This window comes from Podarcis vaucheri, assembly GCF_965113315.1.
Source record: "Podarcis vaucheri genome assembly, chromosome: 14".
Lineage (NCBI taxonomy): Eukaryota > Metazoa > Chordata > Lepidosauria > Squamata > Lacertidae > Podarcis > Podarcis vaucheri.
Genome location: NC_138752.1, coordinates 54,344,585 through 54,366,511, shown reverse-complemented (window position 1 = coordinate 54,366,511; position 21,927 = coordinate 54,344,585). Strand labels below are relative to the sequence as shown.

The 21,927-nt window shown below is 50.5% G+C and overlaps 1 protein-coding gene across 2 annotated transcripts in view; it reads right to left on the bottom strand.

Moving 5' to 3' along the window:
* Positions 1-8,969: 8,969 nt before the first annotated feature.
* FSCN1 (fascin actin-bundling protein 1) overlaps positions 8,970-21,927 on the bottom strand; it is a 41,088-nt gene continuing 28,130 nt past the window's right edge. Inside the window, exons 2-5 of one of the 2 annotated variants that reach the window (XM_082199795.1) lie at positions 17,430-17,586; positions 15,607-15,731; positions 12,592-12,759; positions 8,970-11,985 (exon numbers count right to left, since the gene is read on the bottom strand). In XM_082199795.1, coding sequence (XP_082055921.1) covers positions 11,783-11,985; positions 12,592-12,759; positions 15,607-15,731; positions 17,430-17,586 — 653 coding nt within the window. In that variant the 3' untranslated portion in view covers positions 8,970-11,782. The remainder of the gene's footprint in view (positions 11,986-12,591; positions 12,760-15,606; positions 15,732-17,429; positions 17,587-21,927) is intronic. The other variant, XM_082199796.1, reaches the window with a different exon arrangement.

The following is a 21,927-nucleotide window of genomic DNA, read 5'->3' as shown; positions in this document are numbered from 1 at the left end:
GACCACTTCTCGCACAACAACACGTCAGGTCCATCCACACTCTAAGGCGGCTGTGCGGCGAGCGCGGCAGGAATTAGCTTTGAAACAGTTTTTCCCCGCAAAGCTATGAACATGGATGCTCTCATTTGCTAGGATTATGAGCAACTTACAGAAAATAACTCCAATGGAGAAGAATTTCCAACCACCCTTTTGCTTAATAATAAATACATTTCACACTTACTCTTTGAAATTCTGGGTCTGTTTTCCTTTTAGAAGTATTACGATAAAGCATCTTTGGGGTGGAGTGGGGGCGTGGAACCAGTTCTGAGTTGGGCTCTTCTCTCCCCCGACCTTCCCTTTTGACCTTCGTAGTCCTGGGACTATGGGGCCCAGACAAAGCCAAAATGGCAGCTCCCCCCTTTCCCCTCATTCCTATCTTGGCCCCCCTCCCCCTTGAACGGAAGGGTGCTCATGGATTTGGGAGCTCCCTGCTTGAGCTCCACCAGGGCACTGAAAATGGGCAAACCTTAAACCCTGAGAGGCAACCAAAACAATTCTCCCAGTAGCCGTGGGGATGCTGTTGCCTCCAGCCCTCCCCTCTTCCCTTGCAATACGTACCCAAGCAGCAGCACCTATTTATTTGGAAACTAATCTGTTTCAGTCCCTCCCACTCATTTTATTTGGTGCTCTCCTGGACTGCAACTCCAGTCTCACCTGATCATTGGCCAGGCTGGCTGGGGGCCTGAGTCTATATCATCTGGAAGGCACCAGGGTTGGGAATAGCTGAGGGAGTGTGTAACAAAAGTGAAGCCATGACTCCTTTGCTGCAGAGAGAGAACATCTGCCTGTCGGACAGGTGTGCAGGGAGGGGTGTGTGTGTGCTGCGGATGAATCTGGCAATACCTGCATTCCAAGTTCGTTCTGTGTAACCTGTTGGCTTAAAAGTTCCATTGCGTTGACTGTTCCACGTTTGCCGTAGTTTAAAATCATGCTGTTTGTCGACACTGCTGCTCCTGTTCAGTGATTCTTAAAAGGTGTCAGGATACAGCTGGCCAAGTGCTCTTGGGTTGATTTCCCTTCAGGTTTTGACATTAGCACCTTAACTTTAAAACAAAAGATTATTTGATGTAGCAATTGCCGGACATGCAGGTGGTGCTGTGTTTGGAGAAAAGCAACATCAGCAGGGCTAGCTGTCAGGAAAGAAAGGATGGGAGGGCCGCTGGCGATATTTTTGGAAAGCGTTGGGCGTGTGTGAGTGCATGCAGCAACCAGCTATGCATGAAAGAAACCCCTCTTGTATCACAGCTGTAGACAGAGAGGTGGCCTGTGGGTGCCATCCTGCGGTTTAATTGATAAGGGAAGCTGCTTCTGAAAGCGCTTGGTGTTGGTGTATTGCTCCCAGTTTGTCCACTGGCACTGCCTTTCCAGGATTGCTTCTGCAGTGTGCATGAGATTCCCATGGACTAAAGCCCAGTGGCATTGACTCTTCCCCCAGTCACTTTGGCTCCCCTTCTGTGGGTCTTGCTGGGAGGAGAAGCTCCTGCGCGCTTGGCACTCTGGGCCAGGTCCACATTCTATGCAGCAGGCACAATTTCCCTGGGGAGGCAGCGTCCCCCAGGTTGCAGATGAAGCACGGGTGGCCTTCCTGCCTGCCGGGACATCCGGATGCTGTGTCCATGTGTCTTGAAAGATGCGGGTGAGGACCTTGCATCCCTTTTTGTCTTGGTAATTCTGATGCGCTCACAGTGGTTGTGTTGGCTGTGCAGAGTGTGGGGCCCCCCAGAGTGGCCAGTGCTCAGAGGCAAAGCTCAACTTCTGGTAAGGAGCTTGACGTTTTTGCCAACCCTAGGCTGCAGAATCGCCCTGGCATATGCAAGGGCCCTGGGTGCCTTTACCAAGATGGTTAGAGCCTTCCTAACGCTGACCGATCAGATCCTTGCACGCCAAAAGCAGGTCCTAACAATGCAGCTCACATGAAGTTTACCATTTGTTATCTCTAAACCGTAGCATTTTGGAAGGTCTTTGTGGATGTTTGTACTTGAGTGAAGGTAGTTGGGAGCAGGCAAAGGGGCAGTTGAAGCTGGCTGCTGTTGCCTTGGTACAACTGGAGACCTTTCATTGCAGTTTGCTGGACCCATGAGGCCCTTGGCCCTTCACCATCTCCCCATTTTCTGTGCTGACTCTACTTCATAGCCTCCATTCATTTCAGGCTGCTTCCTGTAGAGATGGAGACTTGGGTGGCGGCAGCTCCTGTTAGCCAGAAATTGGAAGCTCAGCTGTTGCTGTTCTTCATATCCAGTGGATTTCAAAAGCCATTTAGCATGAATGGGATGGCCTATTCCTCCACCCCCCACCCCATCCCCACTTGGTGCCCCTTTCAGTGAGGTTTTTTATTTGGCCAGGGATCCTCCTCTTTGCATAGACAAAATACCGAAGAAAGATACCCGCCCAAGCTGAATGGCTCCTTATCCTCTGCCTCCCATCATTCTGGTGCTCTGAGTAAAATAATTCTTTAAGCGGGGATAATCCACCTCTTGGGAAATTGAGGCATTTTGACTGAAAGGACGGTGCCTTTTTTACTGCATCTGAAACTGAAACACTCTTTCCTCATTCTTTGCCTGCCCACGAGCAATGGAGAAAACCTCTTGGGGTCCATACTGACTTAAAAAATGATTTTACACCTCATTTTGATGTGTAAGCCTGAAGCAAAGACCTCCTTAGCCTATGATTGTGAACAGAGATGTCAACGTCCAGCTCCTGGCACTTCTTGAACAGCCTTGTTCAATTGCCTCCCCCCCCCCCCCGTGGAAGCGTCCCCTTGAGCATTTCGCCTTTCTCCTTGCAACTTCTTGTTTGGGGTTGCGCGACTAAACAATGAGCCCCCCCCCATCCCTTGAAGGGGATTTTGGTCCTCGGTTCCTTCCCGTGTTAAGAACACCACGTTGGGGAGAAAGGGCAGCCACATGCAGGGAAGAGGCCCCCAGGTGGCCAGGATTTCCTTTCTTGCAGGTATCCCAGGATGAATCCTAACTTCGGATATATGTTGGTTGCCTTTGCCAAGTTCCGCATGGGGAGAGCATCGCCTCTTTGCGAGGGGTTTTCTGAACTTCGGCCAGGGAAACTTTACCAGACCTATGTGTCTGACGTGGGAGAGCGTTGCCCCCGTGCTGTGACATAGCGTGAAGGCCGGCTTCTCACTGCAGTGCTGTGCTTCTGTCCAGGCCGCACCACCTGGCCACACAGGTGGGGCCTCTCACGACAGAACGCTTCTCTGCTCAATTATTTTTTTTTAGAAAAATCCTTGCACGCATAAAGCTAGCAAGCTCAAGGATTCTGGTGTGGCCGCTCCCCCCTGCCATGTTATTTTCCTGCATAGGGGGGTTTAAAAAAAATAGCCTGAAGAGGTCCGCCCGGAAACGTCCTGCAAACCAGGACGGTTTAGCATGGGCAACATTGAAGTCCCTTGAGCTTGAGCCAGGCTTCCTGGACAGGGCGCCCTCCAGTTGTTCTGCACTCCAACTCCCATCAGCCCCAGCGAGTACAGCTGTGATGAGTATACAATATGGCCCTCCTGGCTGCACATTGTGGTGCAAAACATCTGGCTAGGCAGCAGTTAGCAAAGGTTGCTGTCACATGCCCCTGTGGGCTCCAGGTTCTTACGACCTCCTCTCTTCTTTTGTATTTGCATTTTCCTTTGTGGCTTTTTTTTTTTTAATTAAAAAAAGTTCATCTCTCTTTACGGGTAGACACAGGGAAGTGTGTATTTTGTACACCCCAAGCTTGACATTTTAACAGGTACTTTCTATTATCAAATTTGCAGTGTCACATTTAACTTGCCTTAAAAGGTGGAGAGAGAAATCTAGTATTTGCACTTCGCAAAAAAAGAAAAGAAATGGAAAAAAAGAGCAAACCCTATTGAGGGAAAATTGTGCATGTCCTGCAACTTTGTATAACAATAGCTTAAAAACGAATAAGTGGTTTATTAATAAAGAAAGGAAAAAAGAATATTTTTTCTTTACCTTCTGGTAGGAAACCGTTCTAATATTCTGTGTGTAAAAAGTCTCTGTATTATATTGTAATTTGAATTTTTTGTAATTAAAACAACAACCTTGTGCACTCTCATTGGGTGGCTGTTTCTTTCCCCCCCCCCCCCAACCTGGCTTCTGGTTTCCTCCACACCTTTTGTTGTTTGTGGTTATAGGTGGCAAAGCATCTGAACAGCCACTGCAAGAACAAGACGCTGGACAAGGTGGGCTATTGGTCTGATCCAAGAGACTCTTCCTCTGAAATCCTGTAGCTTCTTACACGGGAAATGTTCTGGGTTATTTTCGTCCTGATTTCCTCTTGCCATGACTCCTCTGGAGAGCAACAATGCCATAGTGGAACAAGCTAAAGCAGGATAAATCTGCCATGGATGCCCTATCATTGTGCCAATGTGTTGCAGAAGATACCCATAATATAACCATAATAACCAGGGTGTTTGCAGAGTGGAGTTCTTCTGATTCCACCCCTAAACGCCAGTCCTAATAAATCCCAACTCCCAGCACTGAAATCTCTCCATGTGGATGCAATTCATGTCATTGGGAGGGTTAGATTATTCATTTTTAAAGGTAAATCTCTTTCTCCCCGCCTCACCAGGTGGGGAATTCTGATGCACCCTCCTTTGCAAGAATTGGAGAGGGCCGGGGATCTGCTCCCTCGCCTTGGTTTGCCAGTGTAGGGTGAAGAGCAATAGGTTGTAACGTGGCCTTTCCTTCCCCACGAGGAAAGAGACCTGCCCCCATTAAATGGATGCGCAGCTGTGTGTGTGGATGAGTGACAGGCACATCCAGCAAGATTAGCTCAAAGGGCAGGAGCATCCCTCCCCCCCCCCCGTCAGCCACCCCCCCCCACCTTGCCTTCCACTCTGACAGCCTGATCCTCTGCATAATACGACTGGAGAGAGCTTATTTCAGGGTCTCTCCTCCATCAGCCCTGTTTGGATTTCCTCGGGCGTCTCTTCAAACTAGGAAGCGAGACCCCAGATTTACCAGGTTTGTTCAAATAAGCAAAAATGACAGTTGCAAACAGATCTGCGTATCAGGAGGAACTCGATGAATTTTCACGGAGGCTTTTGTGTTTTCATTTGCAAATTGATTTGAAAATGGATAGCTCTGTTGTTCCTGCCTCTTAACAGGAGTGGCACACATCCCCGCCCCCCTCCTGACATGTCAGTTTTAGCCAGATCTGTGGGTTGCTGGAGCCTCCGCTGCTGCAGAAAGCGCTTCCTTTGTGTGGAGGAGAAAGGCCTGTCTGGGCCCAAGCAGGGCAGGGGGTTGGGGGCTGTTGTCTATCTTCCTGCCTTTCTCTCCCTGACCTCTTCAAATAAAGGAGGTGGGGGTGGGGGAGGTGAAGGGAAAAGAGGAGGGAGGACAAGCCAAGCCCCCCCCCAAGCTGCCCCCATCCCTCCTTCCTTGCAGCATCAAAGCGTCAGGCAGCCCCTCTCCATGGTCAGAGACCCTTCCCCTCTTCAAGAGAAGAGGGCCAGAGTTCAGCTTGGCTGCCTTGGAAAAGGGGGTGAGGGGGGGCGAGATGCAAAGTCCATGAACTGAGTGCTGGGGACAGGAGAGGGGAAGAGGGCAAAGGCCGCCTCTCTTGCCTGGCCAGGTTAGGGAGATGTGATAGGAACCGGCCTTCATCTTCATTTTTAACATTCTTTTCCTCGCCTTATTTCTGTTATCGGCACAACCCAGTTCCTTAGAAACTCCACGTGCCCAACTGCAAAAAAAAACCACTTGCTTCACACTGCACTTTTCTGACACTGCACAAAACATTTGTCCAGCTGCACATTTAGAACATAAACACAGTATCTGGGAAGGCTGCCTCAGCCCAGTGGAAGGGCCGTCAATGAATGTTAATTCGTGCAACAGCTGAGATGGCTGGAATTGCTTATGGAACCAGTTTGTTAGTCTCCAATGGGAGATTCGGGGGGGGGGGGGTCTACTCTCAAGCAAGCCCTGTTGAGCTCAGCTGGGTTTGAGCAGAGTTTGTTTTAAGGCTACCCCTGAGACAAGGTTTCCTTGCATTCCATGCATTTGCAGGACTGAACTGCTTTGGATCTCACAGTCCTGCCAGCAAAAGGGGACCAAATACTTTGCCTCACAACACTGGAGCGTAACTGAACCTGCAGGATCAGCCCCATTATCTTATCCAGCCTCCTGTCCTCATGGCGGCCAACCAGTTTCAGCAGCATTGCTGGCCAAAGCAGGCTAAGTGCTTGTTGGCCAGGAGGCCTGCTTTCCCCTCCCAAAGGTGAGGGGGGCCCCTTTCTCTCAGACAACAAATCAGAGCAAGGCTGCCCCTTCTTTCCCAAAGGGTGATGGAGAGGCGACCCCACGCCCCTCATCAAGCCTTGCTCTGCAGGGAGAAGCAGAGCCTGGCTGCAGAACGGATTCCTGCCACAAATAAAAGACCCTCCAGCAAGTTGCTACTGGCAACGAGGACTGGAGCAGCCGGCTGCAGCTTCTTATTTTCAGACACCTCTGGACCAACCATTTCACACACTGGCTGCAGTCCAGAAAGCTGCTGCAGAACAGCATTGTAGGAGACCCCCGCCCTGGGGGATCCATCCCCCCCCCTTTCACAAACTCCTAGCAGGCTGCTCTGATCATACTCTCTCTGCACTGGGGTTCCTGGAACTGCCTTAGAGTCAGCCCCCTGGTCCACCTAGTATTGCTGAAACTGACCAGCAGCTCTCTGGTGTTTTCCTGAGGCTTCCCTCCTAGGCGGATGTTCTTAGCAGAGGCTGGATGGCCGTCCATCAGGGATGCTTTAGTTAGGATTCCCAAATGGCAGGGGGCTGGACTAGATGACCCCTGGGTACCTCCCAACTCTGCAATGCTATGGTTCCGTGGTTCTAAGCATTGCACCATGCTGTCTTGTGCTCTTCTGCTTTCTGCACGAGGAGCTATTAAATGACCCACCCCATTCCATTGCTGAGACCAGGCCTTCTCACCACCCACCTGCTGGAAGGAGGCAAATCCAGAACAGTAGATCATGCAGAGATGCAGCGGCCAACCTCCTCTCTGCGTGTGGATGCCGTGGTTTTACAAAAGACTTCAATCTGAATATTGTTGCACCATAGTACAAGATTGTAAGGTGAGCCTTCTAGTCCTCCAGAGTAGCTGACCAGACGCTCCAATGGGAAACCCGCAAGCAGGATTAGAGCACAAAAGCAATTCTCCCCTCCTGCAGTTTCCAGCAACCTGGGACTCAGAAAAATTGCTGCCTCCAACTGTGGAAGCCGAGCAGAGCCATGGTAGCTAGTCATCTGTGTGAATTTGTCCAATCCTCTTCTAAAGCCAGACCCTGTGATCCTCCTCTTCTGAGGCCCTTCTTCATCTGCCTCCTCCATGAGAGGGCCAGAGGGTGGCAACACGAGAACGGGGCCTTTTCTGTGGTGGCCCTAGGGAGTTTCGGCTGGCACCTTCACTATGTTTTTAGGCACTAGATGAAAGCGTTCCTCTTCTTCCAGACCTTTGGGTGATTGGCATCTGATGCCCTTTTAAATGTGTTTTTTTGGGGGGGGGGCAACTATTGGTTTGTTGCTTTTATTTTTGCTACGGATTTTGTGGTTTTAATATTGCAATTTTATGTTGCAGACCACCCTGAGATTTGTGGATGACGAGCAGTATACCAATTTAACGATGAGGGTGATATCTGTTGCTGGAAACTGCAGTAGGGGAGTGTGCTATTGTGCTGTCGTCCTGCTTCAAGAGTTTCCAAAATTGGCACCTTTAAGAACAGGATGGTGGACTGGGGGGGGGGAGCCCTCTGGCTTGACCCAGCATGCAGTTATGTTCTTCTTGGATTCAAGAGGTGAGGGGGGCTGAGCGCTTCCTCCTGAGAGAGACTGGGGGCAGGGGATGTTGATATTTTCACCCCCTCCCATTGCAAGCATCTCCTGATCCGATGTTTTGAGAAAGGAGGAGTGCCTGATTCTGTGTGTGGAGAGAGTGTTATCTATGTAGTGACTAGATGGCTGAGTGGGAGGTGTAACACACTTAAGCAAGCCAGTCGTTCTTTAGTTTGTAGTAGCTATTAGAAATAAAAGAAGTTACGCTTCACGGCTAGCTTCCATGTTACTTATATGCTCACAATGCACAGTTGTGGGTCTGGTGCACTGAGACCTGCTTTCCAGGACTGGAAGGTCTCTGAAAGTTCTCCAGTCGTCTAGCCCAGTCGCTGACATCAGTTGAAAGGCGTACTGACAGGGGATGCTTATGGGCTGGAGGAGTCCTAGCAGCAGCCGGCCAGAGTGGCTCTTGCATTCTAGGACGGGGATCCTTGGTGTCCATCTTTTAACATGCAAGTGTGCTTAGTCAAACCACAAACAGGCAGGGTCCGCAATGCCCCCTGAATGTTCTGCCTCGGGTGTTTAGGAGTTCACATCTCTGCTTACGGGGTCAAAATAGCACGAGTCGTGCACAAGGGAAGTGATTTGCAGGCTTTTTGAGGAACTCGGGATTTGGCATTTTTATTTTAAGGGACCTGAAGGGAGAAAGGCCCAAACACATCGCAATGGGAACGGAGCATGTTCAGCGCTCACCGTCCGAAACGGAAAGCCAGGGCAACGGAGCGCTTGGACTTGCGCTTCAACGGGACTTGTCCCAGGGAAAAGGGGTCTCAAACAGAGCCAGTCTGTGGGTGCCGCTCAGGACTGTCTAACCCAGCAGTTGTTGGACTACAACTCCCATCATCCCCAGCTAGCAAGACCAGTCTGGGTCAGGGATGATGGGAATTCTAGCCCAAAAGCAGTTGAAGACCCAAGTTTGGGAAACCGTGGTCTGTACTGACCAGCATCAGCTTTGTAGGATTTCTGAAGTGTGCTTAGTCAAACCAGAAACACTTATGGTATGGAAATAGATGATATAGATATAGGTATGGATATAGATATAGGAGGGGTTTTTTGGGGGGTGGGGAAAAGAAGAGAAACGACACATTTTTGTTCCTTATCTGAATGCAGGTTTTTAATTTTGTCACTTCTCCATTTGAAGCTTGTTATACAAATGGCACTTACAAAAAAAAAAAATATCAAGGGGGGAAAAACTTGAACCAAATATACCAGAACGTGAGTCGTCGTTTTTTGCAGAGCCACAACAGCCAAGGAAGAAAGGCAAGGAGGATTCTCGGATTTTAAAAAATCGTTACATGGGAGAAGCCAGCTGGGGTTACAAGTTTCAAACAGTCATCCATGAAATAAGGGGTTTTGGGGTGGGGGTGCAGCATGAAGTATGAAAGCCAGCAAGTATTGAAGGATTGGGGGGCAGACACTCAGCCCCCCAGCAGCCGCCCCCTTTCCCCAAAGCTCTGTGTTTCCCTTGAGAATTCCCTGGACTTCACCACTCCCAAAATGTCCCGATAAATCCACGCAGAGCTCCTGGGCCATCCCAGAAGTGACCCTCCTTTCCTCATAAGGCAAATCATTCCAGTTGCTCCAGAATTTAGCACCAAGTGCGGAAAAGGCCCCTGAAGGTGGCAAAGGGTGCGTGGCACGTTTAAGGCTTGTAGCGTCCTCCCGCCTGGAGCAAAAGGAGGGCTGGTGCTCTGAATTTTGGCAACAGGAAAACCCAGCCGTGGCTGCAGGGCGGCTGATGGTCAGGTGGCGTTCAGTCACAAAGGGAATCTTTTCCTCCCTCTGCAGTGCATGAGAAATCGGGCTGCCGGAACAGGCAGAGGCTGCCCAAGCAAAGGGCCACAGCTGGCGCCATCCAGATGTTTTTGGACCACTTGCCCCAGCCAACGTGGTTGAATGACGTTGCGGCAGATGGGAGCTGGGGTGCCAAACCTCTGGAGGGCCCCGGGTTGGCCGAGGGAAAGGAGGGGACCCCCCAAAAAGGCAGCCCAGAAGAACAAACCAAGGTACACAAGACTTTTTCCCAAACTCCCGAACAGTTAAGCAACAGGCTACAAATGGATTATACAATACTGCAAATCTAGTACAGACAGTGGAGGTGGACTCTTCGGAGAGAGCATATATAAATAGACAAGAAACACGCTGTTTGGTCACCTTGGGTTGCCCCAGGAACCCCACAAGCAGAGCAATCGGCTGGGGGGCAAGAGGGGGTTCAGAGCAGCCTTGGGGGGAAACCCTGGAAGAGGCACGTGAGGGGCTGCAGGGGGCAGAGAAGAGGTAGCCCCCAAGATGGGAGAGTGATGCCTCAATTCCGAAAGACCGCTTGGTGAAGAACGCTTAAGGGGTAGGGCAAAGATTCCAGGTTTTTTTTTTTTTGGGGGGGGAGGAAATGTGCTGTGCTATTACTGTGCAAAGGCTGCTAATTTTAAAAAAGGCTGTCTATTCCTGTGAATCGAGAGCGGCAACTCGCTTCCCCCACAGAGTCCAGGAAGCGGTTGAAAAGCGTAGAGAGCCTCCTTCTCAAAGACCTCTGCGACGTGGGTGTCACCCCCCCCCCTTCACCACCTTTCCTGGCCTCTTCCTAGCCCAAAGCTCTGCATTTGCACCCAAACAAACACGACTGAGATAAGACTCCCCTTGAGACACAAAGTCCCAGCCAGGAGAGGGTCACTTAGGAAGAGGGAAACGACGCCGTCCGTGGCTCTGGGGCCAACCGCTCCTTGTTGGGAGGCACGGAGGAGTAAAATAAAGGTCTTTCACGGCCCCCCCCCTATGGGAGGCAAGGAAGAGGGCCTGGTGCAGATCAGGTGTGCAGTTTGACATCTATCAGATGCTGTCATGGACAGGCAGTAATTTCACAGGTAGCTGTGATCCCTTCTATTATTATTATTTCGAGATATCAAAGACAGCAATATAAAAGAGGGGAGGAAAGGGGCTCTTAACAACAACTTGCAGGACCCGAGGGACACAGAGAGGGAGAGTAAGGCAGTGGCACAGCTTTGTCAGTGCGGTTCTTTCAAGCCTTTTCACTCAAGAGATGCTCCCTGGGCACCTAAGAGCAAGGGAGGGAGAGCTCTTCCTCAAGCTCAGCCCCCGACGAGATGAATGACTTAGCAGTGGTCCACCAAAAGCAGCTCGCTAATTTTTAAAAACGTGGGCAAAGTTTCTAGTCCTCAGTAACTGTACTTAACTCGCTGGCCAAAGTCGGTCTCTAAACTGACTCTCAGACTTCACCCACACAGACCGTCCATCTGGCTGTCCCCCCCTGACACTTCATGGAGGGACAGGGTGCGCCAGGAGAAGACTTCTCTGCCTGAGTAAGGAAAAGGAAGCCAAGGAGGAAAGAGAGACGGACAAATCCTGACCGGCTACAGAAGAAGGGAGAAGCCCTTTTCAGGCTTATCCACATGGCCAGCATTGAACCAAGAAAGCAGAAAGCGGAAACAGCAGAGGCTTCGCTAAACTAGCTCCTTGGCTTAGGTCAATACTAGAATCGCCCCACATAAATGGCATCAGGGGAGATGCCAATAAAGGGGGCGACAGAGGCTGCTCTACTTTAGCGGGATTTATTCCCTTTCAAATTCAGAGGACCAAGTTTGGTATTCCAACAAAGCAACACACACACACACATACACACACCCCGCAAGAAGTGCACCGTTTTCTGCAGGTTAAGTACATTTTTCCAGTTTCAAAGAGACAAGATCAACCCAAAACTTCTACGGCGGGAGAGAAGCAGCAGGACAGGCAGGGAAGGGAGCCTCTCTGCTTTAGGAAGGGAGGCAACCGAACAGGGAAAACAAGAGAAATTGGCAACTGAAAATGAAGAGGGGAGACACAGAGAGGGGGGTGGAGGGGGGTGGATGGATGGATGGAGAGCTTGGAACGAGAGAGGGAAGTGCTAAAGTGCATTTAATACTCCCAGAGGGTGGAGGGGTCGATTGTGTCGGCAGAGGCTTTGAGGACGCCGGCGTGGTCGCCCTTCAAGTATTTCCCGTTCACTCGGATGGCCACCTTGTTGTAGTCGCAGAACTCGAAAAAGAAGTCCACCGGTGTGTCGCTGCTGCTGGAGACAGAGGCCTCGTTGCCCACCGTCCAGTACTTCCCAGTGGAATCTGGAAGCGGAGAAGGGAAAGGGGGTCACGCTGCTCCGCGGAGGAAGAATCTCCCTGGAACACTGAGCGCCAGGGGTTGCTAACATGGCCGCCCCCCTGCAGAGGGGGCTGAGAGAAACTCCAGTGACCAGCAGGGCCAAGGGTCAGGTTGCTGGGAGTTGTAGTCCAGCAACGTGGTACCACAGCAGGCATGGCCAAACTTGGCCCTCCAGCTGTTTTTGGACTACAACTCCTATCATCCCTTGCTAACAGGTCATGGATGATGGGAACTGTAGTCCCAAAACAGCTGGAGGGCCAAGTTTGGCCATGCCTGTAGCAGAGGTACCTCGGGGGACACGGAGGGCGAGAAATGTGGCTCCTCTTTTCAGAAGGAAAGCAGACATTCTTGTGGAACGTCAATGCAGCCCTGCCTAGAGCCCAGAGTTTCCCAAACATGGGTCTCTAGCTTTTTTTTTGGACTACAACTCCCATCATCCCTAGCTAGCAGGACCAGTGGACATGGATGATGGGAATTGTAGTCCACAAACAGCTGGAGGCCCACGTTTGGGAAACCCTGGGCTAGCAGAACCAAAGCCAAGCCCCTCACCCCAAGGAGGAGTTCCCCACCTTTGATGTTGTAGGCCCCGTCGTTGAACTCCAGCTGGAAGACATCGTAGGAGGAGCGGTTGGAATCCAGGGTTCCTGTCACTTTCCGGCAGCCAATGAAGCCATGCTCCCCCCGCAGAACGATGATGGGCCGGTTGATCAGCTTCATGAGGAAGTGTTCCGTCTCACCTGTCCGCCAGGGAAGACAGAAGGAGGGTCATGGCCCGGGAGACGGGTTCGAATTGCAGGCCAAGGAGATTCCAACTAAACAGCAGGAAGGACTTCCTGGCGGCAAAAGATCTTGGACAGCGGCGAACTCTCCTTCCTTGGAGGTTTTTAAGCAGAGGCTGGATGCTCCTCTGTCAGGGAAGCTTGAGTTGCGATTTCTACACTGCAGGGCGGGGTGGACTAGATGACCCACAGGGTCCCTTACGACTCTATAGAGACTTGAGCGCTCGGTTTTCACCTCCAAGGCCTTGCATAGCTTGGGGCCTCAATATACCTTTTCCCATGAGATCCTACCCAGACGCTTTGCCCCTCAGAGGCTCTCTTCCGAGAGAAGTCCAGAGGTTGGTGGGGAGCAGGGCTATGCTGATGGGATCTGTAGTCCCCAAACAGCTGTTGAGGAAGGCCAACTCTTGCAGACGCCAGAGCAGTCCTGGACCAGGCAGACGCTCTTGGCTGGGCTCAGTCAGACTCTGGTACTGTCTTAGAGGAAGGAAGAACGCTCGGGAAAACGGGATTCAGTTATGCCAAGGAAGCGCTTCCCCTCTTAAGTTTTGCCAGCGATTAAAAAGAAGGAGGCATTCTTCTTTCTCGGGGCATTTCCTGGCCTTCGATTCTGCTGCTCGGAAATTCCCTTCTTACTGTTATCACGACACCATTTTTACTCTGGCTTTTTAATCATCACATGCAGCCTCGATACCTTTGCGGATAGAAATACAGCCATACCTCGGGTTACAGACGCTTCAGGTTGCATTTTTTCGGATTATGGACTGCCGAAACCCAGAAGTACCAGAATGGGTAACTTCTGGGTTTCAGCGGTCGCACATGTGCAGAAAAGCTAAATCACGCTTTGCGCATGTGCAGAAGCGCTGAATCGCAACCCGTGTGTGCGCATACATGGGTTGCAAACACTGTGGGTTGCAAACGTGCATCCCGCACGGTTCACGTTCGCAACCGGAGCGTCCACTGTATACAAGCTTTTCGTATTCGTATTAGCCTCATCTCCCCACGACTCTGTAAGTACCCAGAGCGCACAGGACAATTTTATGTCTCCCTGCTTGCTGTCAGATACCAATCCTGCTACAACATACGTTTCTGGATTCTGCACAGCAGCGCTCAAGATCCGACGGATGATGACCTGTGCCACAAACTAGATTTAATGAACACTCACATCAGAGTGCTCTCTAAATTGATAGTTGTAGTCCTTTATATACTAACCATTTATCCTCTTTCATATCCGTGCCTAACCCTTCTTTTAGATTCTTATAGTCTTTTAGATATACCTTCTGTTTTAATACTTTTGAGCTTTCCGAAACATTTTATAGATTCTAAATGACTGTACCACCGCCTCTACTTGTGCAGGTCTATGACCGTATTAAAGATTTGACTGATACAAAATAAAAACAATTCCTTCCTAGTATGAACTTTCGTGTGCATACACACTTCAGATACACTGAAACAGAAGTCACCGGACCCTTAAATATAGGGAGAGGGTGGGGAGGGGTATTACTCAGAAGGGTGGTGGGAATGGGTGATTGGCTGATAGGGGTGGTAAACCTGTTGACGACTGTTAATGGGGAAAAGCAAGGGATGAGATGGCCAAAAATAGCTTAATCATGTATAATGAGATAAGAATCCAGTGTCTCTATTCAGACGAGGTCTCTCCATGGTTCTAAGTTTGGTAATAAGTTGCAATTCAGCAACTTCTCTTTTTCTTCTCTATTTCTGAAATTCTTTTGCAATAAGACAGCTACTTTGAGATCTTGTATAGAATGTCTTGGGAGATTGAAGTGTTCTCCTACTGGTTTGTCTTGTGATTCCTGATGTCAGATTTATGTCCATTTATCCTTTGGCGTAGGGCTGGGCCTGTTTGTCCAATAGAGAGAGCTGAAGGGCACTGTTGGCATTTGATGGCATACACAATGTTAGTAGAGGAGCAATTAAATAGTCCTGAGATGGTATGTTTGATGTTGTTGGGGCCAGTAATGGTGTTGTCCGGGTGTAAAGGTAAAGGGACCCCTGACTGTTAGGTCCACTTGCAGACGACTCTGGGGTTGTGGCACTCATCTTGCTTTATTGGCCGAGGGAGCCAGCGTACAGCTTCCGGGTCATGTGGCCAGCATGACTAAGCCACTTCTGGCGAAACCAGAACAGTGCATGGAAATCCCGTTTACCTTCCCGCCAGAGTGGGACCTATTTATCTACTTGCACTTATTTTCGAACTGCTAGGTTGGCAGGAGCAGGGACAGAGCAACGGGAGCTCACCCCGTCATGGGGATTCGAACCGCCGACCTTCTGATCGGCAAGCCCTAGGCTCAGTGGTTTAACCCACAGCGCCACCTGCATCCGGGTGTATGTGGCAGTAAAGTTGGCATCTGGGTTTATTGCAGGCTTGATTGATACAAGCTTTTTAAAAATAGTAATACTCAGCCAGAAGATGGCAGAGGTTGTAGCTTTTCAGGGAGAGCATGCAAGGCTGATGGTTTAAGGCAGGGGAGGGGCATCTGTAGGTGGGGGCTCTTGCTGCTGAGCCCCCAACCCCCTGGGCTCCAGGTATTGCAACTTATTACCAAACTTAAAACCATGGAGAGACCTGGTCTGAATAGAGACATTGGATTCTTGTATAGGAATTGGGAATGGGTGAATGGTCAGGGATGATGGGGGTGGGATCCATCCTCATTTGGAGGAGTCCTGCAGGCTCCCCATCTCTGGTCTAAGGCAATAAGGTCTTGTCTGTCACTCACCCAGGGCATCCCATGGACCTAAGCCCCCCCCCAACTCCCCCCACTTCCAGAGCCAAAGAATCCTTACTGGCTGTCTCCACCGTGGCGGCCAGCTGCCCGTTCTTCTTCGCTGTGACGTATTTGCCGTTTGCCGCTTTCAGGGTGATGCGCCGATCGCACCACTCGATGTCGAAGTAACAGTTGGCATTCCTGCTGTGGCAGAGAGAGCGCATGAGCGTGAGAAGCAACAGGCCAGCCATTAAGGTTTTATTCTTTTGGGGTGGGGAAGTGTACGCACACAGCTTGGATCCCCTGACTCAGCTGCTCTGGGGTTCTCTTTCCATACAGGGAGTCTGGGGTGTGATACATACGTAGCAGCCAAGTACAACATTCCTTGTTTTCCTAGAGTGGACATGCAGGGGAATGTTTGGTCCAGCCAGTCGGAAACTTCCTGTTTCCTCCTGGCTGGGACATACATCCTTTGCATGTGACTAGAGGTGGGCGTGGCCTTACCTGTCCAGGTAACAAAAGGGACAAGGCAAGCAGAACTATCTCTGTCTTTGACTTCCTCGTCGTTGGAGCAGCTTTTTAGCTAGAGATGCACTGGGATTATCCCCACATGGGATAGATTCACATGTATATACTTTGTAACTAAGTCTGCCTTCAGGGATCCAACTGTGAACTGATGTGAGTAAACTTCTTTTATATACTTTAATCAAGATTATGGCATTTTTTTTATTTTAAGGTATATAAGGGAACTTTCCAGGAACCTAATAGTGAGAAGCTTACAAGAGCCTGCAACCAGCTACCCGCCGTGCGTTGAAAAGGGCAAAGTAAAACTCTGCTAAGTAAAGGAACTTGCTAGCGTAAGTTAGGAAGGCTATTAATAAACAATATATCCTCTCCTGCCTCCCTGAACATTCCCACAGGGAGCAGTGGGGCCCCCTGCGCTTTGTGCAGCAATATGCAGCCGGACTCGATCCACACAGAGGAAAGCAAGTGGTTGGCCGACACACGGGCAAGACAGCATTGTATGGCAGCAGCTGGAATTTTACAAGCCTCCTGGATCTTCCCTGGTGATCAGGTTTTCAGACTCAGGTGACAATTTCAAGGAAGCTTAGATTTCTCTTTCCAGAGAGGTATCCCTCATTAGCCTCTCGCAGCGACACCAGCAAGTGTTTTTTGTGGCAGCTTCAAATACTAACTTATTATGGCATAAGCTTTCATGGACTTTGCTTTTGTTTACTTGCATTTGATTAAGTAGACTGTAATCAAGAAAAGATTATGCCATAAGGATAATTCTCTAAGGTGCCACAAGACACTCTCTCTCTCTCTCTCTCTCTCTCTCTCTCTCTGTGTGTGTGTGTGTGAGAGAGAGAGAGAGAGAGAGAGAGAGAGAGAGAGAGACCGACCCACATTCCCTATTCATAAACTGGGAAAGGGATTGAATTCAAAGGCTCTCCTTGTCCCGTGGTTTGTCTTATGCTCACTGAGACCAGGGCTTTTAGTGTGGTGGCACCTGCCTCCTTCGAATGCGCTTCCAGCAAACACCAGACAGGAACCTACCGTATTGCTTGAAATTCACCTGCTCACTCCGTCTTTCCTGGAAGAGTGATCAGGTTCTGCTGATGCCCTGCTCTCCTCTATGATTTATGATGCATTCCATATTTGTTTTATTGACATAATGTTGTGGTTGATTTTGTGTTGTTCACCACTACAATTTATTTTCTTTTTAAAAAAGAAATGGGGCATAGAAATTATGGCACTCAATAAGTTAAAAAAAACAAAACAGCAATGGCAACACATCACAACCTTTAAAAAAACCGAAAAACCTCTTATTTTAATTATTCACAGGATGACAAGGCTGCCCCAAAAGCTCATTCAGACCCATTTGCCTAAAAGAGGACTCACTTAGTGGAGGCAGTGGATTGCACCCCCCCGTTGGAGGTCAGGGTCCAGTATTTCCCAGTATAGGTCCGGAAGGTGCATTTCTTAGTATCTTTGTTGATTTCCAGTTGGAAGGTTTCCTGGTCGCTCTCCTCATCCTGATTGGCAGAAAGGTCCATTCCTGAGAAAGGAGGGAAGGGAGTAAGACAGAAAGAAAGAGGAAAATGGCCTCCGTCAAGCATGAAACATATTGGGAGGCCTAGACCCCTGTGCTCTGCTTCTTGTACTAAGTAGAACTGTGCACACTTGCTTGCAAATTGTGGTACACCCAGGCCCAACTACAGCTTGCTGTAAAGAGGATTTCAGAGGAGCCTGGAGCCGCCTTAAGGATGCCTTGCAAAATGAAACCTCAGCCGTTATTTTCAGTGTTCCCTTACCACCCACTTTGGGCTGTGTTTGCAGCCAAGCTGACTCAGAGAAGACCTGGTCTGGGAGCACCACGGGCCTCGAAGTCCAAAGAGACACAAAAATGAAGACCCCGGCCTAGAGGGGCCCCCGTCCCAGAGCGTGGGACTTCAGGCAGTAGCTAACTCTGGCTTTCCAAAAACTCAAGTACTTGGCGCAGCCGCGAGTAGCCTTGGAGGTTCTTGTTTGCTGCGAGAGCTAGACATAACAAGCAGGGCTCCCAGGAGAGAGGAAGCCAAGGCAGAAGTTGCTTCGTCAGCAGATGCAGGATACAAAAAAAGCAAAAGAAACAGAAAGAGAGAGAGAGGAAAAAAAACTGCCTTCCAGAGCTGGGCAAGTCTCCACCTCCACACATGTTTTCCAGAGTCGCAATGCAAACACCCCGTTCTAGAGCACATACAGTGAAGACGAGAGTTGGAAAATTCAGCACATGGTTAAAACTGTGGAACTCCCTCCCACAGGAACCAGCCTTCTTGGGGCCCCTGGGATTTCTGAGTGAGGAAAAAGGCAAACCCCTGCCTGACCAAGGGGTGGGGGTTGTGCAAGCATCAGGGGTAGCAGTGTGCCCCTGGGCGCCACGTTGGCAGCCCCTGCTGTGGAGCCTTCTTGGGTTCCACTAAGCCCTGGAGCTTCCAAGTGCAGGATGCAGTTCCCTCCCATTCCTTGCTGTTCGTCACTGGTGACACAGATTCCCATCAGGCCAAACGCCACATTGGTTCTTTGCATCATTCCCACACTGAACCACCGCGCCTCCACAAACACACGCCTGGAATTAATTTGGGAGCCATCCTGATGCTTTGGCATTTTCAACATGGAAGTCAGCAAAAGCACAAAGTTTCACACAAGACACTGAAAGTCCCGAGCCTCATTTTGAAAGCAACGGAACAGGACCACAGTTTTGTGGCTGAGAATGCAACCCTGGAAGAAGTGGAGTCAACGGTGTAGGGTTGCCAGGTAAGGAGCATTCTAGCCCCTGAGATTTCCGGGCCCAGACCTGATACCTAGTAGTGGCCCCAAGTGACGTTATGGACCCTGGAGACGGAGGTTAATTGGGAGAAGGAAGCAGAGGAGCGCAGATCTCGCTGAGTGTTGCAATTCCTGCATTGCAAGGGGTTAGACCAGGCACCCCTCCAGATGTTTTGGCCTACAACTCCCACAATCCCGAGCTAACAGGACCAGTGGTCAGGGATGATGGGAATTGTAGTCCAAAACATCTGGAGGGCCGAAGGTTGGGGATGCCTGGGCTAGACTAGGTGACTCAAAGGGGCCCTTCCAACGCTGAATCTATGATCCTACGCTAGAATTTGCAGCCAGCTCCTGATCTGAAGGCTTGCAGGCTGCAATGCATGTCGTCTTGGCGATTTTTTAATTCTTATTAAGGGCTTTCTCACCCACCTGCAGACTTCAGGTCAGAGCTGGAGGTCTGGCAACCCTAAAGAACTTAGGAACCTTTTCATCTGCCAAATGGGAGAAGCCACTCCCAACCAGAACAGCCGGAGGCCCCCCAAACCTGCTCTCCCTGGGGCTGCGCAGACCGCAGTCCCCCCCCCCGTGTCTGCATGTGGCCCCCCCATCCTGTGGGCCCGAGCTCCTCTCCCATCCCCCAAGGCAGCCCCAAGCTGCCTTTCAAGTTCCGTCTCCACAGCTGGGGCTCATTCACATCTGGGAGCTGGAATTTCAGAGCTAAATAGGCCAGTCAAAGAATGCAGAAGTCATGTAGAAGGGAGGAAGGGGGCGGGGGGGGGGGAGGCTGGTTCTGCCGGGTGTCTCATGTAACTGGGATGTGGGGGTCGAGGAGACTGCACTGTCAGGGGCTCCACACGACCAAGACCGGGCAAGCTTTTTCCAAAAGGGCTTCCAAAAAAGCATCACTGCTGGAAATGATGCCCATTGCAGAGATGGGGAAGGCAACAAAAGCTCTTTGGATGCCACCTGGGCAAAGCTGGTCCTCTGCTCTGCATCTCTCTGCCAGCAAAGCCAGAAGAATTATGTCCCTAGATTTCACTGGGTGGCCACTTAGACAAAAAGAGCAAACAGATTCACATCGTCTAATTTGCACATAAGAGGTGCAAATTTGGGAATAATTACTATCAATTCAGAAAAGAAACATGTTTCGCCCTAGCAGGGTGCCTAACCCGCCCCCCCCAGCTCCCCCCCATGCTTGCAGCTAGTTCCTATTTGGAAGACTCGCTCAGGGAGGTCTGCGGTTGAGGCCACGGCAAAGTTCTGCTGAGATGGGGACCCCCGGCCCCTTAAGGCAGATGCGCCTGAGCTTGCCTTCTCAAGCGAGGGGGCAGGAGAGGGGCTTGTCTTTCTAAAGGCACATGGCTAGAAGCCTGGGGCACATCAGAGAGATTTCTCAAAACTGAAAATGCCGTCATGGCCAGGAGGGGCCCATTTTTTGCAAATCACATTAAAAACCATGGCCAGATTCCAATCATTTTGCTTCACCAATCAGGTGCATGGCTGAATATTTCCTAAGTGCCCCTGCTGGCAAATTCCCTGTGAAATTTGAAGCATTTTAGTTGAGAGAAAAGGCAAGGGTGAGGTGGCATGGAAGAACTTTATACAGTGGGCGCTCAGGTTGTGAACATGATCTGTGCAGGATGCACATTTGCAACCCGCAGCGGTGTGTCTGCGCACGCATGGGTTGTAATTTGGCGCTTCTGTGCATGCACAAAGCACGATTTAGTGCTTCTGGGGATGCACAACTGCCGAAACCCAGAAGTAACCCGTTCTGGTACTTCCGGGTTTCGGCGATCCATAACCCGAAAAAAACACAACCTGAAGCATCTGTAACCCAGGTATGACTGTACATTGATGCGCGGCACGGAGAAAGTGATATTTCCCTCCCTCCCTCCCTCCTAACACTCTAACTCGGGGACACCCAACAAAGCTTCAGGGCCGATAAAGTCCTCCTTCATGCAGTGCAGAGTTAGACTGTGGAACTCCCTCCCACATGATGGCCACCAACTTGGATGGCTTTAGAAGAAGATTAGACAAATGCATGGAGGAGGAGAGGGCTGTTGATGGCTACTGGCCAGGATGTCTCTGCCCTGGCTCCAGAGCTGGAAGAAGCAATGCTGCTGAATCTCAGCTGTGGAAACCCCAGGAGGAGAGTGCGCTGCTCATGCGCTCAAAACCTGCTTGTGGGTTTCCTGAATAGTTGGCCCCTGAGAGAAGGGGGGGCTGGATTAGATGGGCCCCTGGCCTGACCTAGCAGGCTCATCTAAGGGGGAAGGAGAGGGGAGTAAGGAGATCTCCCTTCTGGGGACAATCTGGGATGCAGGAGAGAGGCGGCCAAGAACAGCTTTGCGAAAGGGAAGACAGCTGCAATGGAGAAGAAGAAGACCTGAGCTGTTTCCACAGCACAAAGGCAGCTGCTGGGTTGCCTTGGGAATAAGAGGCAGCTTTAAGGGGAATGGGAAGGAGGTTGCTCCTCTCTGTTCCAGCAAGAGAAGAGGAGGGCAATATCACTGACTCAACAAGTCTCCATCCTTGACTATTGGTTTGTATGAAGCGGCAAAGCTGCTATGGCTGGGCTGAGCTGTTAGCAGCACCCACCGGATAGAAAGGGCCGCAGCTGAGTGTCTGCCCTGTAAGCAGCCCTGGCGTCTCCAGGTGGGGCTGCAGAAGACTCTCTTCCCCCCCCAAGGGGTGTCACCAGCCCACCATGGGAGACAAGGGCTGGTGGCCGTCCATATGGACTGCAATTCCTATCGTCACCCCTGACCGTTGGTCATGCTGGCTGCTAGGCCTGATGGGAGTTGTAGTGAAACATAACCCAGAAGCCCCTCTGCCTTGGCAGAGAAAATATGGAGCTAGACAGAGCAGCTTCCGATATTCACCCACATGCAAGAAGATCGTTTATTGTTCTGCTCCTTTCACTGCCTGTCGTACTGGTCATCCCAGAGACCAATTTGGCATATGGCCATTTGTCCACCAAGCCGGTACCACCCAGAGATGCCAGATTCTCAGACAACTGACATTGTGTCGTTCCACACACACACACTTTTACACTAGGACGGGCTCCATAACAATAGCAAGTTTAAGGCCC